General features: G+C 43.3%; 1 protein-coding gene across 1 annotated transcript in view; it reads left to right on the top strand.

The window, feature by feature from the left end:
- The window catches only part of LOC126187687 (lachesin-like), a 542,701-nt gene that overhangs the window by 257,646 nt on the left and 268,442 nt on the right, over positions 1–16,613 (top strand). Inside the window, exon 2 of the mRNA XM_049928927.1 lies at positions 11,787–11,884. Within this exon, the coding sequence (XP_049784884.1) occupies positions 11,787–11,884 (98 nt within the window). The remainder of the gene's footprint in view (positions 1–11,786; positions 11,885–16,613) is intronic.

Here is a 16,613-nt window from a genome sequence, read left to right as displayed (position 1 = left end):
ATGGTGACATTTTGTAACAGCATTCACAAGCTTTTGCCAACTTAACCTTGTTGTAATGAGTAGCTTCTCAACAGGAGAAATAGCAAGTCGAAAATCTGTGTCCTGCTTCTCTGAGCAGCTGATACCAGTTGCTCCAAAAAGTGAAAACTATCTGGACTTACTTTGTAGCATTTGTGGAACCTGTCTTCGTGTTGAGAGGCCACACGAGAAACCACAGCCGAACATTGTTTGTTGTTTAAAGCACTGTACAGTTGCAGCCAGCACTTTCTTTTCATTTTCAGATTGTTGAGCATTAAATAATGGTAAGCCACAATAATGTTGTCTTCAGAAGAGCTCGCGATTGCAGATGGGTTCAGGTAGCTCTGAGCACTATGGGACTTAACGTCTGAGGTCATCAGTCCCCTAGAACTTACAACTACTTAAACCTAACGAACCTAAGGACAACACGCGCATTCATGGCCGTGGCAGGATTCGAACCTGCGACGTTGTGGTCACGCGGTTCCAGACTGTAGCGCCTAGAACCGCTCGGCTACTGCGGCCGGCTCCGTGATTGCAAGTGACACTGGAACATAAACGTGACGCGTGCAGCCTTGCTGCTTGTCGCATCGCAAATCCCGTCGCGAATGGCATCGCGTATATCATCACATTTTGTATCGCCGCAGTGGAGGCGAGAGGACCGCACAGACTGGCGACATGTTGCGCGACCTTCATTCAAATGGGTCGTATCTCATACCGCATGTCCTCAGTGAGAACCGTGCCTTGGGTTGAAATGTGATAATTCGGTTGTGAGTTAGTGAAGCCAACAAACATAAATGCCAAATAAAGGTTGTGGTAACAAATTTAACTATATTGTCTAAGTATGAGGGTCGTGCCAGCCGAAAGCCATTGTAGTCACTTAATGTACACACACACACACACACACACACACACACACACACACACACACAGAGAGAGAGAGAGAGAGAGAGAGAGAGAGAGAGCGTAGGCAACGCCAATGTGGCTGCCACGTTTCGCCCATTTTGCGCCGGAACACAGGGACAAATGATGACGGAGTCCAAAGTTCGCTGTCGTACCTTTGTCACTGACACGAGAACAGCAAATGAAATTGCGGAAATACTTTAGTAAACGTTTTATGAACTATTTGATCCTTGTTCAACCAGTAACGCAACTCCATAGCGCTACTTAATCTTACAGCACATGGTGTCCACAGAATTACGTGAAGTAGGCCCTTACGATGAAATGGTGGAATTATTGATTGAGTTCTCGTTTACAGTAAGACATGTATCCATTTATTGCTTATGCCTGTATAAGTAAATAGCATCACACTACTACAAATTTGATTTTCTCTGAACAATAAACTTCAGTCATTAAATTGATTGGATTCCTGGACTAAATATTACTTGAAACTTCCTGGTGGATAAAAACTGTGCTGGCCGTTGTGGCCGAGCGGTTCTAGGCGCTTCAGTCCGGAACCGCGCGCCTATTACGGTCGCAGGTTCAAATCCTGACTCGGGCATGGATGTGTGTGATGTCCTTAGGTTAGTTAGGTTTAAGTAGTTCTAACTTCTAGGGGACTGATGACCTTCGATGTTAAGTCCCATACTGCTCAGAGCCATTTGAACCGTTAAAACTGTGTGCCGGACCGAAACTCGAACTCGGGACCTTTGTCTTTCATGAGCAAATGCTCCACCGACAGAGCTACCCAAGCACGACTCACGACCCACCCTCACAGCTTTAATTCTGCCCGTACCTTGTCTCCTAAGTTACTTCATGATGTCGGCCGGGTTGGCCGTGCGGTTCTAGGCGCTACAGTCTGAAACCGCGTGGGTCGCAGGTTCGAATCCTGCTTCGGGCATGGATGTGTGTGATGTCCTTAGGTTAGTTAGGTTTAAGTAGTTCTAAGTTCTAGGGGACTGATGACCTCAGAAGTTATGTCCCGTAGTGCTCAGAGCCATTTGAACCACACTTCATGATATAGCATAGGACAATAAGGCGGTGCAAGAAATTTCAGAACTAAACTGTATCCAAACGAGTTAAAAAATTTGCTATCCATATTTTAAAAGTAACTAATAACAGCAAGAAGATAAACACAATTTAAAACAATGAAGAGCAAATTTTCGCTGGATGTCTATCTTCTGAATACTTTCATGCATACACCTTGGCAGTCGAGCCTCAGTCCAGTGGCATATACAATATTCAATAAATTCCACAGAAACTAACTTAAAACAGCTCAGTAATAGAAATGGAAAGTGACCGTAGCTTCTATTAGTAAGAGGAAGTACTGCAGGTCAGCCGACCAGTACAACAGTAACGCTAACCGTAACATCCGAAACCTAGCAACCCTACTGTCCATTGAAAACCTATACTCATTCAATATCCTTACGCCTACATACAGCAAACATAAACCACTGTGGGCCACCACTTCAATACTATCAATTATTAAAACAATCTATCGACGCGCTGCACGTAAGTAGTTGCTAGATAATGGCGGTTGTTGTGCCCATCAGATCACCCGTTCCGAAATCTGTGTTGCTTGCCACGATCAATTATGCGCACATCGGGGCCACAATGTAACTCCGTCGTGTGTCTGACATACGTGGAACACAGGCACACCCTCAGGAGATCCATAAGCTATAGGTTGCAGCGCCTCACTCAAACACAGTGCACAGATCGCGGCCCGATAAATAGGGCCTGCTCCCAACTAGAGAGACACTCGCCAAATCTCACATTCGGCAGCGGAAAAATCGAGGAAGTGGTACCAGCCTCGAAGGATAAGTCGAAATACTGCAACACACGGCAAAATTGTTAATATAAAAACTGTGTAGGCACGTCTATATTTCTGCTTGCAAGCTTCTTTACCAGAGTGAACACTGACAAGAACATAGACTACAAATGTAGACGTCAGGTTTGTTTTCCATACGTAGGGAAGAACCTGAAAATGAAATAAACACTACGCCAAGTAACATAAAATGGAAAACAATTATCCATCTCTGACCGACAACAAATGGTTGAAGGCGTAACAAAAACTAGTAATACGACGTTTTCGCAGAATCATTCACGGATTCAGGCTGAATGCCTTTCATGAACAAGTTTACAAATAACTAGCTTTTCTAAGATCTCACATTGCGTTATACTGCAGTAACTAAGTACAAGGGCAATTATGAGGTAAAATGGGCTCTACCTCACAATAAATATATCAAAGTAATAATTTAGATAGTAAATCTCCCTTGGCAATAAAGTACTGTCAAGGCTATTTGTTCAGAAAAATATCTTCGAGTAGAAGCTTATTTACGATAAATAGTACTACAGCAACCAAATGAGAAAAAAAGTGTTCACAATTTATCCGCAGTAACAGTCAGTGGTAAGGCCAGCATCGAAACAAAACCTGGTGTTCTGGATTCTACCAAAATTGAGACTGAACCTTCACATTACGAGCAAGGACAGGCTCCATAAAGCCGTTAATCGTATAATTTTAAAGAAATGTAGTGCATCCAAATATCAATAGATTCCTGTACTTGGTGGAACGAATGATGTTTACAGGACGAAACAAAAATTGTCACCTAAAACATTGGTAGTCACTGTGAGTGAAGTAAACAAGCAAACAATTATCGTCACAGGTATCCCTCACAGGAGTCATCTAACAGAGACTTCTTGAGTAAAAGAGATTAAAAATGTTGAATAGAATCTACAGAAAACTGTTCTAGTTAACTGTAGTTTAATTTTTTACCTCGACATTTCCTCTCTCTTCTGTTTGCTGCAAGTTCCCACTCATTTTTCTTTTCTGCTTCCGTTGAAATACGAACATACTACTTCCTCCAGTATTATCGATACAGTTATAAGTCATTCCGAAAATCTGTATCACATTTCAAGTTATTTCATACGACTAGTAACGAAACGTAAAAAATGCTGGTTACACTAGAAATTAAAGATTTGATATTTACTTCATTGTCATTTCTATCTGACTCTAAGTACAGAATTCAAATAAGAATACAAATAAATGCTTGTAACGAGATTCGAACTAGAAACTCAAATGAGGGCCCTCTTATTTCTACGATACACACTCAACTACAGGTATCTAAACTAAGATATACGATTAGTTTTATGTGTAACAACCCTCGGAAATAGGGTGATTTTTAAGGTAATTTTTTCGAGTTTTTCTTTTTCAGAATTGCTTCACACTGCTTTAGAAAGCTGATATGTGGTCACTGACTTCCAAATACTATAGGTATACAGTAAAATCGAAGAGGGCCACTCCATCAGGTCCCCTTGTCAAATAAAAACTCATACTTTACGGACAAAGGCGTAAAATCTATTATTTACAACCTGCCTTCTGACCAAAGTGTGAATACATGCAGAGTGCTTAAAAAATCCGAAGATAACTCAAATACATGGCAGAGATTGCTTGAAAACAATGGTCCAACAAGGAAAGCACTGCGAACATAAGAATCTAAGGAAACCTGCAGAAGGAATATGGCGTTGCAACCGATCAGCCAGTCACTGCATTTCACCTGTGGACACTATATCTGTATACAGGTTCTCTATCCACTGTTTACGGCCTAGTCGGAGCCGCAACGACCTGTCATTACTTAATAGCCGCCTTATCTCAGACTCCACATCGAGTCTGTTGCTTGACGGGAAACCCAAAATACTGTCGGAGACTTTACTTACATATAAGTAAGTTCATACATTTGAAGCTCCTTCTGATCTGATAGATGTTAGCACATAGTTTAATTTACAATGGTAGTAGCTGACCCTGTATCTATGTCGTTTGAAGTACGGCCAGGTATAAATACTTTCATCTTACTAAAGTAGGCCTATGCTCTTGCTTCATACATCAACAGAGCTTAGCAAGAAAGAGTTCCAATTGCCCGTGGTTCCATTGCAATAGCAGATTCCGGTTTCCCAGATACGTTTAAGAAAAGTTCCAATGCTAACATTATGGAGCATTGTGTCGCTGTATTTGTCTGTTCGAGAGCTTTCGAATGCCATTAACAAGTGTAATGTTTCTTTTAAAGGTAAACACGGTGATTATACGAGTAATTAAAGTTAAACTTTGAAACCACTGTAGCCGGCCGCGGTGGTCGTGCGGTTCTAGGCGCTCCAGTCCGGAGCCGCGCTGCTGCTACGGTCGCAGGTTCGAATCCTGCCTCGGGCATGGATGTGTGTGATGTCCTTAGGTTAGTTAGGTTTAATTAGTTCTAAGTTCTAGGGGACTGATGACCACAGCAGTTGAGTCCCATAGTGCTCAGAGCCATTTGAACCATTTTTTTGAAACCACTGTAGAAATAACACCACTGGTCAGAATGATTTCAAATTGCAACGGAATATTATCGGAGAAGGGGGAAAACGTACGGCAGAAGAAATAAAATAGAGTGAAAATTGATCAATAGATGGCGTTGTATGTGTTAGAAAACGTAAATGAAAACGCCTGCCATGCGCACGACCCATTGAAGTTGGTTCGGTCGCAGGTTCGAATCCTGCCTCGGGCATGGATGTGTGTGATGTCTTTAGGTTAGTTAGGTTTAAGTAGTTCTAAGTTCTAGGGGACTGATGACCACAGATGTTAAGTCCCATAGTGCTCAGAGCCATTTGAGCCATTTTTTTTTAAGTTGGTATAAACATGCCGGGTACACGGCTTTTCCTCCTTTCGTGTCTGCGACGTTCGCCATGACTGTCTCAATGCAGGATCGCGCTCTGCTTGTAAAACTGTATTACAAGAATCATGACTGTGTCCAAGTGACTCTGCAGAAGTTCCGGACACTGAAGGGTTTGAAAAAAGGCGTTGGTCCGATAACTGCCGTGGGTCTGGAGAAAATGATTCGGAAATTCGAAAAGACGGATTCTTTTGGTGTGCAACTTGGTAGAGGGATGAAACGAATTGATTCGACTTCAATAGAAACAGTGGTCTCAGCAATGCAGGAGGAGACGAGTAGTGGTGTGCAAACGTGTAGTGCATGGAGAATCACCCGAAAATTAATCATACCCGTGAGTATGGTGCGTGAAATCCTACGAAACTTCCTTCTTTGCTTTCCACTCAGGATTACCTATGTGCACTAGTTGCTTCCTGCTGACCTGCCAGCAAGAGAGACCTTTGCTTTAGAATTTCTTCCTCGCATGGAAGTGTACAATGATTGGCCGTGGAAGATTTTGTGGACAGACAAAGCCCACATCCATCTGACAGGAATGTCAATACACAGAATTGTCGCATATGGGCAAGGGAAAATCCACACGCAAATTAACCAGTACCTCTTCGTTCTGGTAAGGTCACTATGCGGTTCGTATTTACGGAATCATTTATCATGGGGTCATATTTTCTCGAAGAGACGGGTGCTTACGGTTCTGTTACCTATACCGTCAATGGTAAGCGTTATGAGTGTCTTTTACGCAACCTTTTACCCAACCTCTCCAACAACGTGCATATGTTGATAGGATCATTTTTATGCAAGATGGTCTACCTCCGCACATTGAAAATCCAATTAAGCAGCTGCTGAAGTGCCTTTTCGGAAATGATAGATTTATCAGCCGCCATTTCCATACAACCTGGCTGTCCCGATCACCTGACCTTCATCCGTGTGACTTCTGGCTGTGGGGCTATCTGAAAGGCGTTCAGTGTTCCGATTGCAAACTTAGCTGCATCGAGGGCACGCATTGTGTAACACATTCTGAACGTGACCTTGGAAACACTTCGATCAGTTGTGGAACCTGCTGTTTCTCGATTTCAACTTGTTGCAGAAAACGGTGGACAGCATATTGAACATGTTTTGCGCCAGTCACACGGAAATTATTAAACCGATTCGATTTTGAATGATGCTTTTTATGCGGTTTTTGTCCTCAGGACAAATAAAAACTGATGTTTTTGATGCTTTTTATGAGGTTTTTTTGTCTCAGGACAATTAAAAACTCGATTTTTTTCCCATCCGATGTGATATGTTCTTGCCGTGGTGGATGGACTTACGTAACTAACAGTATCACATCTGTACACGCATGCACGCTGAGTAGTAAAGCTTGTTTAACGTCAAACGTACACCTTAGGCATTGTCGTATGATCAATTTTTCATTTGCAGTCGACCAATATTAAATAATGATATACGAAGATGTTATCTGTTCTTTCCGAACTGTCCGAATGAACAGATACCATCTTAATATAGAAAAGGCTTACCGGCCAATGATCTTCCTCAGTGCGGACAGACTCACATTGCCCGAACTCTTACGGGAATCGGCAGACTGACTGCCTCGAGTAATGAGTATAGTGGGCAGGGGCACTACAAATGTAGTGTGTGGACAGTAAGTTGGGAATTTAGGCACCACGGCGAGCGTGCCAGAGATAAGTCCCTGCAGCCGCTCCATCATCTGTGTCCTCGGTGGCTCAGACTGGTAGAGCGTCTGTCTTGTAAGCAGGAGATCCCGGATTCGAGTCCCTGTCGGCGCACACATTTTCAACTGTCGCCATTGATATTTATCAACGCCTGTGAGCAGCTAAATATCTGGATTTCACTGTAAATTCACCATTAAATTATGATGCTTACAACGTCATATACTGCTACAATTTGTAACTATTTATTTTTCTTCTGCCATACGTTGTGCCAGTTCTCCGATAATATTCCTTTGCAATTAGACGTCATCCTGACCAGTGGTGTTATTTCTATAGCTGTTTGAAAGTTTAATTATAATCATCAAATGGTTCAAATGGCTCTGAGCACTATGGGACTTAACATCTGAGGTCATCAGTCCCCTAGAACTTAGAACTACTTAAACCTAACTAACCTAAGGACATCATACACATCCATGCCCGAGGCAGGATTCGAACCTGCGACCGTAGCGGTCGCGCGGTTCCAGACTGAAGCGCCACCTCGGTTGACAGAAAAGATATGTTTATTACACATACAGACTACGTGCCCTTCTGTCTGCTATCGTTTGCTGAACATCTCGTTTCGATTTCTTGGACCATTCACATAATAAGAAGGTTGCAGTTTTTAGGTGATTCACTCTGCAGTCTCACCAACCAGTTATTAAGATGTAGTACCCACCAAATATTCCTTAATTTTTACTTTTCTGTAATATTTTTTTGATGTCATAATTTTTTTTTCGAAGCAAGTAAAACACACAGTGTTCCTGCATACAATGCACCTTCTTACAGGTCGGTTATATTTTATATAAGATCGAAAAGGACTTAGAAAATATTTTTGTTTTAATTCCGCAATGAATTTCTCCTGTCTGAATTTCTTTGGTATTCGTCTGAAAACTCAGGAATGAGACTGAGATGAAATTCAGCGACTGAAATTCAGCGACCTTTTATACGACGTGCGTATAGCTAAGTTTCACAAACACGTACCACAAATAACATTTCTCATGTGACCACTGCTCGCATAGACTTGTTAGTGCATTTGGTACTATCTTAGCAAGTAGGCGGAGAGGTATGGACTTTTTATACCAACTGTCAACATATGACGTACACTATCTTCCGAAATAAGACTCCGTAATTGTTGTCACAATATTGCTTGTCTTCACCAGTTAGATTTCAGTGACACTTATGTCACACTTCGCAACCAGTAGAAATTAAAATGTCTAATATCAAACCTAGTCTTGCAATCGCATAAGACGAAAGTGTTTATGCCAAAACGACTTATTTTGGATGGAATACGCTTGAACAACTGAAGGCTTTTGTCACTGCAAACCGCTTGCAACGCAACAAGCGACACCGTATGACCACGACAGTTGCATTGGCTCGCTTAGTTTCTGTAGCACATATAAGTCTTTTTCACTGGAGTCACGCGGATTGTGCACATGTATATACGTCGGTAGCAGCTGAAGGTTCAATACACGGCGACAAAAATCCAGGGGATCAAACATGACAGAAGAATAACAACAAGGTGCTCTAAAGTAATAGTGAGAGGTGCTCGGGTATCTTGCCCACATAGTATTAATCTACATCTACATCTACATGACTACTCTGCAATTCACATTTAAGTGCTTGGCTCTACCATTCCACTCCCGAACAGCGCGCGGGAAAAACGAACACCTAAACCTTTCTGCTCGAGCTCTGATTTCTCTTATTTTATTTTGATGATCATTCCTACCTATGTAGGTTGGGCTCAACAAAATATTTTCGCATTCGGAAGAGAAAGTTGGGGACTGAAATTTCGTAAATAGATCTTGCCGCGACGAAAAAGTCTTTGTTTTAATGACTTTCATCCCCACTCGCGTATCATATCTGCCACACTCCCCTATTACGTGATAATATAAAACGAGCTGCCCTTTTTTGCACCATTTCTACGTCCTCCGTCAATCCCACCTGGTAAGGATCCCACACCGCGCAGCAATATTCTAACAGAGGACGAACGAGTGTAGTGTAAGCTGTCTCTTTAGTGGACTTGTTCCATCTTCTAAGTGTCCTGCCAATAAAAGGCAACCTTTGGCTCGCCTTCCCCACAATATTACCTATGTGGTCTTTCCAACTGATGTTGTTCGTAATTTTAACACCCAGGTACTTAGTTGAATTGACAGCCTTGAGAATTGTACTATTTATCGAGTAATCCAATTCCAACGGATTTCTTTTGGAACTCATGTGGATCACCTCACACTTTTCGTTATTTAGCGTCAACTGCCACCTGCCACACCATACAGCAATCTTTTCTAAATCGCTTTGCAACTGATACTGGTCTTCGGATGGCCTTACTAGACGGTAAATTATAGCATCATCTGCGAACAACCTAAGAGAACTGCTCAGATTGTCACCCAGGTCATTTATATAGATCAGGAACAGCAGAGGTCCCAGGACGCTTCCCTGGGGAACACCTGATATTACTTCAGTTTTACTCGATGATTTGCCGTCTATTACTACGAACTGCGACCTTCCTGACAGGAAATCACGAATCCAGTCGCACAACTGAGACGATACCCCATAGGCCCGCAGCTTGATTAGAAGTCACTTGTGAGGAACGGTGTCAAAAGCTTTCCGGAAAGCTAGAAATACGGAATCAACTTGAGATCCCCTGTCGATAGCGGCCATTCCTTCGTGCGAATAAAGAGCTAGCTGCGTTGCACAAGAACGATGTGTTTCTGAAACCATGCTGATTACGTATCAACATATCGTTCCCTTCGAGGTGATTCATAATGTTTGAATGCGGTATATGCTCCAAAAACCTACTGCAAACCGACGTCTGTAGTTCGATGGATTACTCCTACTACCCTTCTTAAACACTGGTGCGACCTGCGCAATTTTCCAATCTGTAGGTACATATCTATCGCTGAGTGAGCGGTTGTATATGATTGCTAAGTAGGGAGCTATTGTATCAGCGTAATCTGAAAGGAACCTAATCGGTATGCAATCTGGACCTGAAGACTTGCCCGTATCAAGCGATTTGAGTCGCTTCGCAACCCCTAAGGTATCTACTTCTAAGAAACTCATGCTAGCAGCTGTTCGTGTTTCAAGTTCTGGAATATTCCATTCGTCTTCCCTGGTGAAGGAATTTCTGAAAACTGCGTTCAATAACTCCGCTTTAGCGGCACAGTCGTCGGTAACGGTACCATCGGCACTGCGCAGCGAAGGTATTGACTGCGTCTTGCCGCTTGTGTACTTAACATACGACCAGAATTTTTTCGGATTTTCTACTAAATTTCGAGACAATGTTTCGTTGTGGAACCTATTAAAGGCATCTCGCATTGAAGTCCGTGCCAAATTTCGCGGGTCTGTAAATTTTAGCCAATCTACGGGATTTCGCGTTCTTCTGAACTTCGCTTGCTTTTTCCGTTGCCTCTGCAACAGCGTTCGGACCTGTTTTGTGTACCATGGGGGATCAGTTCCATCTCTCACCAGTTTATGAGGTATGAATCTCTCAATTTCCGTTGCTACTATATCTTTGAATTTGAGCCACATATCGTCTACATTTGCATAGTCAGTTCGGAAGGAATGGAGATTGTCTCTTAGGAAGGCTTATAGTGACACTTTATCCGCTTTTTTAAATAAAATTATTTTGCGTTTGTTTCTGGTGGATTTGGAAACGGTATTGAGCCTAGCTACAACAACATTGTGATCACTATTTCCTGTATCAGTCGTGATGCTCTCTATTAGCTCTGGATTGTTTGTGGCTAAGAGGTCAAGTGTGTTTTCGCAACCATTTACAATTCGCGTGGGTTCGTGGACTAACTACTCGAAATAATTTTCGGAGAAAGTATTTAGGACAATCTCGGAAGATGTTTTCTGCCTAGAAACAAGTATTTTTGCCAACATATCGAGGGAAGGTTGAAGTCCCCACCAACTACAACCGTATGAGTGGGGTATTTATTTGTTACGAGACTCAAATTTTCTCTGAACTGTTCAGCAACTATATCATCGGAGTCTGGGGGTCGGTAGAAGGAGCCAATTATTAACTTAGTTCGGCTATTAAGTATAACCTCCACCCATACCAATTCGCACGCAGTATCTACTTCGACTTCACTACAATATAAACCACTACTGACAGACACAAACACTCCACCACCGATTCTGCCTAATCTATCTTTCCCGAACACCGTCTGAGACTTCGTAAAAATTTCTGCAGTTTGGCTAAAACTGATCCACGAGTTCCCTACATGGCCACTTACATTTAAACATAAACACACACACACACACACACACACACACACACACACACACACACATGAGCGCGCGCGCGCGCTCGAACTCACCCATATGAACATCCGTCTTTATATAGACAGAGACGTCAGCGAATATTGTTCAGAATAACGTTTTCATTAGTTCGAAGTTTTATTGTGAGTGTATTAAGTAATCTGTTCTTCCTTCGCAGATGGGCCGAAGTTCGCGGAGGCCATCACGAATGCGACGGTGCCAGTGGGGCGAGAGGGCATAATGGCGTGCGTGGTGCAGGATCTGGGAGCCTACAAGGTAGGAAAAGTTTCTCCCCACTCTACAACGCCAACATGGTTTTTCAAACAGTGGCACATTTTGGGTTGTAAATTGACTGTCTAATCAACTCATTTTTCCAGTTGTGGGTGAGCACTGGCATATCATATATGACATGCATAATCACTCCTATATTTCTATTCATTTAATTTTTAAATTAATTGTGGATTCGTCCTTTTATTATTCGTTCCTTTTGAATATCGGTTCATTAATTAATTGATTCGTTGTGATGCATTTTAAAATTTTACGTAATACACATCGCAAGAAAAAAGAAAACTGTAAGGAACCTCATATGTGTGGCAACAGGTAAACTTCGTCAAGCAGGAAATAAGGTCGTATCTTTCATAAAACAGTAAGACTTCAGTTTCAAGGCGAGGTAATAAGCGCTTGGAGTTCATAGGAAACGAACAACGACTGATCTAATTTCTGTAACAATCTTACAAAGAGACAGCAATTCATAGCTTAGTACTCGGGCGATCGATGTGGCACTGATGAAGCAGGATAATCAGGCAGAACTAAACATTATTACGAAAATGGGAGTTAGTAATTTTTACAAGGAACATACTGTCATACACTCGAGGAACATACTATTATACACCCTAAGACAAAAAAAGGACGCACGACGAAGGAACCATTCGAATGGGACGGATATCGGTACATGAGACGTACGTGTACAGACAAACAAATGATTACATTTCCAGAAAAATTGAATGATTTATTCAAGAGAAAGAGCTGCACAAATTGAGCAAGTCAATAATGCCTTGGTTCACTTCTGACCCTTATGCAAGGAGCCATTCGGCTTAGCATTGAAAGAGGTGTTGGGTGTCCTGAGGGATATCGAGGCAAATTCTGTCCGACCGACGGCGTTAGATTGTCAAAATCCAGAGTTTGATGGAGGGTTCTGCCCATAATGCTCTATACGAACTGGGGAAAGATCTGGCAACCTAGCCGGCCAAGACAGCGTTTGGCAAGCACGAATCAGCAGAAATCCTTGCCGCGTGCGCTCTCGCATTGTCTTCCTGAAATGTAAGCCCACGACGGCTTGCCTTGCAGAACAACAAAAGGGTCGTAGAATTAGTAGACGTACATCTGTGCTGTAAGAGTATTGCAGACGACAACCATAGGGGTTATGCTATGAAATGAAATGTTCCCCCAGACCAGGCTTTTCGGTCCCTCTGGCGGGTGACATACAGAGTAGTATCTCACCACTGTCCGGGCCGCCTCCAGACACATCCTCGCTGATCACAGAGGCTCAGTTCGACGAGGGACTCAGTGCTGAAGGCAGTTCTACTCTAGTCAATGGAATTCTCATCCAAAGCCGCTCGTAATCAAAACTCTGACTGCCATTTGTTGGCACATAAGACAAAATAGGTATTCCTTTATTTTCACCTTTCTTTTAGCAAACTAAGTTTAGACTGTGTTAAAGAGTGACATATGGTGGTTTCCCCTTGTAATACCAATCCAGTTTCACTGTGACACGAAACGAAACTTCTACTGTTCGACGGAAAATATTATTTGAAAGTCAGACAGCCACTGAACAGGAGAAGATTTTTCACCAATACAAATGTCTTAAAACAAAAGAGCAAATCCGAACTTATATGTTGCATACTCACCAACTGACGTAATTTGACCATTTCATGACGTGGAATGCGAACGCAAGGAACATGAATCATTTTCTAACCCTGAGATGCTGAGATGTCACGACCGATCACAGCCATCGCGTCATTATTCGAATATGAACGAAAATAACATTTGTCCTCTAATGATGATTCATAGAAAAATTTTCTACTTCTGCCTTTGGTAATATTCGCGCGCACATCTCGGATTCGATACCTACGGCCGGCAGCGGTGGCCGTGCGGTTCTAGGCGCTTCAGTCCGGAACCGCGATACTGCTACGGTCGCAGGTTCAAATCCTGCCTCGGGCATGAATGTGTGTGATGTCCTCAGGTTGGTTAGGTTTAAGTAGTTCTAAGTTCTAGGGGACTGATGACCTCAGATGTTAAGTCCCATAGTGCTGACAGCCATTGAACCATTTGATACCTACGAGCGATTTATCATCACGAGCTGTCAGTATCATTTCTTCGCGCTTTGTATCAATACATGTGAAGTAATATAGCTACTTACACTATGACGGAGAAGCTATGAAAGCACTGCGAAACAGCAGTGCTTGATTTGTTACCGGAAGCTTCGAAATAAACGTAAATGTTACAGAGGTGCTTCGGGAACTCAAATGGGAATCCCTGGAGGGAAGGCGGCGTTCTTTTCGGGAAACTATTGAGAAAATTTAGACAACCGGCATTTGAAGCTGACTGCCGAATGATTCTGCTGCCCAATCAGCATGGTTTCAGAAAGCATCGCTCTTGCGAAACTCAGCTTGTCCTTTTTCTCACATGGTATTGTATTGTATGTTAACCGGGGCCCTAGAAAAGACGGAGCGGCTCCGTCCCCGCCGCAGCCGCAATGGTCCACAACCCCACGACGACTACTGTAGTCCACTACTTCACCCTTCCGCCGCCCCACACCGAACCCAGAGTTACTGTGCGGTTCGGAACCCGGTGGATCCCCCCACGGAACGTCACACACCGGACGAGTGTAACCCCTATGTTCGCGTGGTAGAGTAATGGTGGTGTACGCGCACGTGGAGAACTTGTCTGCGCTGCAATCGCCGACATAGTGTAGCTGAGGCAGAATAAGGGAAATCAGCCCGCATTCGCCGAGGCAGATGGAAAACCGCCTAAAAGCCATCCACAAACTGGCCGGCTCACCGGACTTCGATACAAATCCGCCGGGTGGATTTGTGCCGAGAACCAGGCGCTCCTTCCCACTCCGGAAAGCCGTGCGTTACACCGCTCGGCTAACTTGGTGGGCCTCACATGACGAACTGAAAACTATGGATGAAGGGCAACAGACAGATTCCATATTTCTAGATTTCCAGAAAGCATTTGACACGGCGCCCCATTGCAGGCTATTAACCCATATACGAGCATATGGAATAAGTTCACAGATACCTGCGTGGCTCGAAGACTTCTAGAATAATAGAATCCCGTATGTTGTCCTCGAAAGCGAGTATTCATCGGAGGCTAGGGTTTCATCGGGAGTGCCCCAGGCAAGTGTGGTAGGAGAGCTGTCGTTCTCTGTGTACATAAATGATTTGGTGGACAGGGTGGTCAGCAGTCTGCGGTTGCTTTGCTGATGGTGCCGTGGTGTACGGTAAGGTGTCGAAGTTGAGTGACTGTAAGAGGAACAAGACGACTGAAACAAAATGTCTAGTTGGTGTGATGAATGGCAGCTAGCCCTAAATATGGAAAAATGTATGTTAATGTGGATGAATAGGAAGAACAAACCTGTAATGTTCAGATACAGTATTACTAGCGTCCAGCTTGACACAGTCAAGTCGATTAAATACCTGGGCGTAACTCTGAAAAGCGATATGAGGTGTAACGAGCACGTGAGAACTGTGGTAGGGAAGGAAAATGGTCTGCTTTGGTCTATTGGGAGAGTTTTAGGAAAGAGTAGTTCACCTGTAAAGGAGACCGCATATAGGATGCTGGTGCGGCCTATTATTGAGTACTGCTCGAGTGTTTGGGATCCATACCAGGTCGGACTGAAGGAAGACAAGCCGCGCGGGATTAGCCGAGCGGTCTCAGGCGCTGCAGTCATGGACTGTGTGGCTGGTCCCGGCGGAGGTTCGAGTCCTCCCTCGGGCATGGAGGGTGTGTTTGTCCGTAGGGTAATTTAGGTTAAGTTGTGTGTAAGCTTAGGGACTGATGACCTTAGCAGTTAAGTCCCATAAGATTTCACATACAGTTTTTTTTTAAGGAACATATCGAAGCAATTCACAGGACGGATGCCTGATTTGTTACTGATAGGTTCGAAATACAAATGTTACGAGTTGCTTCGGGAACTCAAATGGGAATCTTTCGAGGGAAGGCGACGTTCTTTTCGAGAAACACTATTCAGAAAATTTAGAGAACAGACATCTGAAACTGACTGCCGATCAATTCTACTGCGGCGAACATACATCACGTGTAAAGACCACGAAGATCAAATATGAGAAATTAGGGCTCATACGGAGGCGTACAGATAGTCGTCTTTCCCTCGTTCTATTTGCAAGTGGAAAAGGAGGGGAAATGACAAGCAGTGGTACAGGGTACTCTCCGCCACATACCGTACGGTGGCTTGCGGAGTATCTATGTTCATTTAGATGTAGATATAGCATTAGGCGGTGCACACGTATTCGCAATCCTAGCAAAAGTCGCCTTCAGTCTGTCGTGGATGTAAGTGGATTCGATGTGGAATTGTTTACTGGAGAAGTGACGAAATACCCTGAAATATGAGAATAATCTCGCAATGAGTACCTTGATAAGATTAAGGAGAGAGCCGCATGGTTTCCCATGTGCGAGAAGGTCTTTGAGAGCTTTACTGGAAAACGACACTTCTGTCTACTTTTAAATCTGTAAACAGTATCACGAACCCTCCTTTCTGATGCTGTGAACTTCTGAAACCCTTGTGTTGCTTTTCCTTATGTATTCGGAAACGAAATAAGCAAACAAGGCATCCTGCCTTCGTCATACTACACTACCGGCCATTAAAATTGCTACACCACGATGATGACGTGCTACAGATCCGAAATTTAACCGACAGGAAGAAGATGCTGTGATTTGCAAATGATCAGCTTTTCAGAGCATTCACACAAGGTTGGCGCCGGTG

Source organism: Schistocerca cancellata, chromosome 5 (genome assembly GCF_023864275.1).
Source record: "Schistocerca cancellata isolate TAMUIC-IGC-003103 chromosome 5, iqSchCanc2.1, whole genome shotgun sequence".
NCBI classification, from domain to species: Eukaryota; Metazoa; Arthropoda; class Insecta; order Orthoptera; family Acrididae; genus Schistocerca; species Schistocerca cancellata.
Note: the sequence above shows the minus strand (reverse complement) of the source record. Positions and strands in the feature narration are given on the sequence as shown.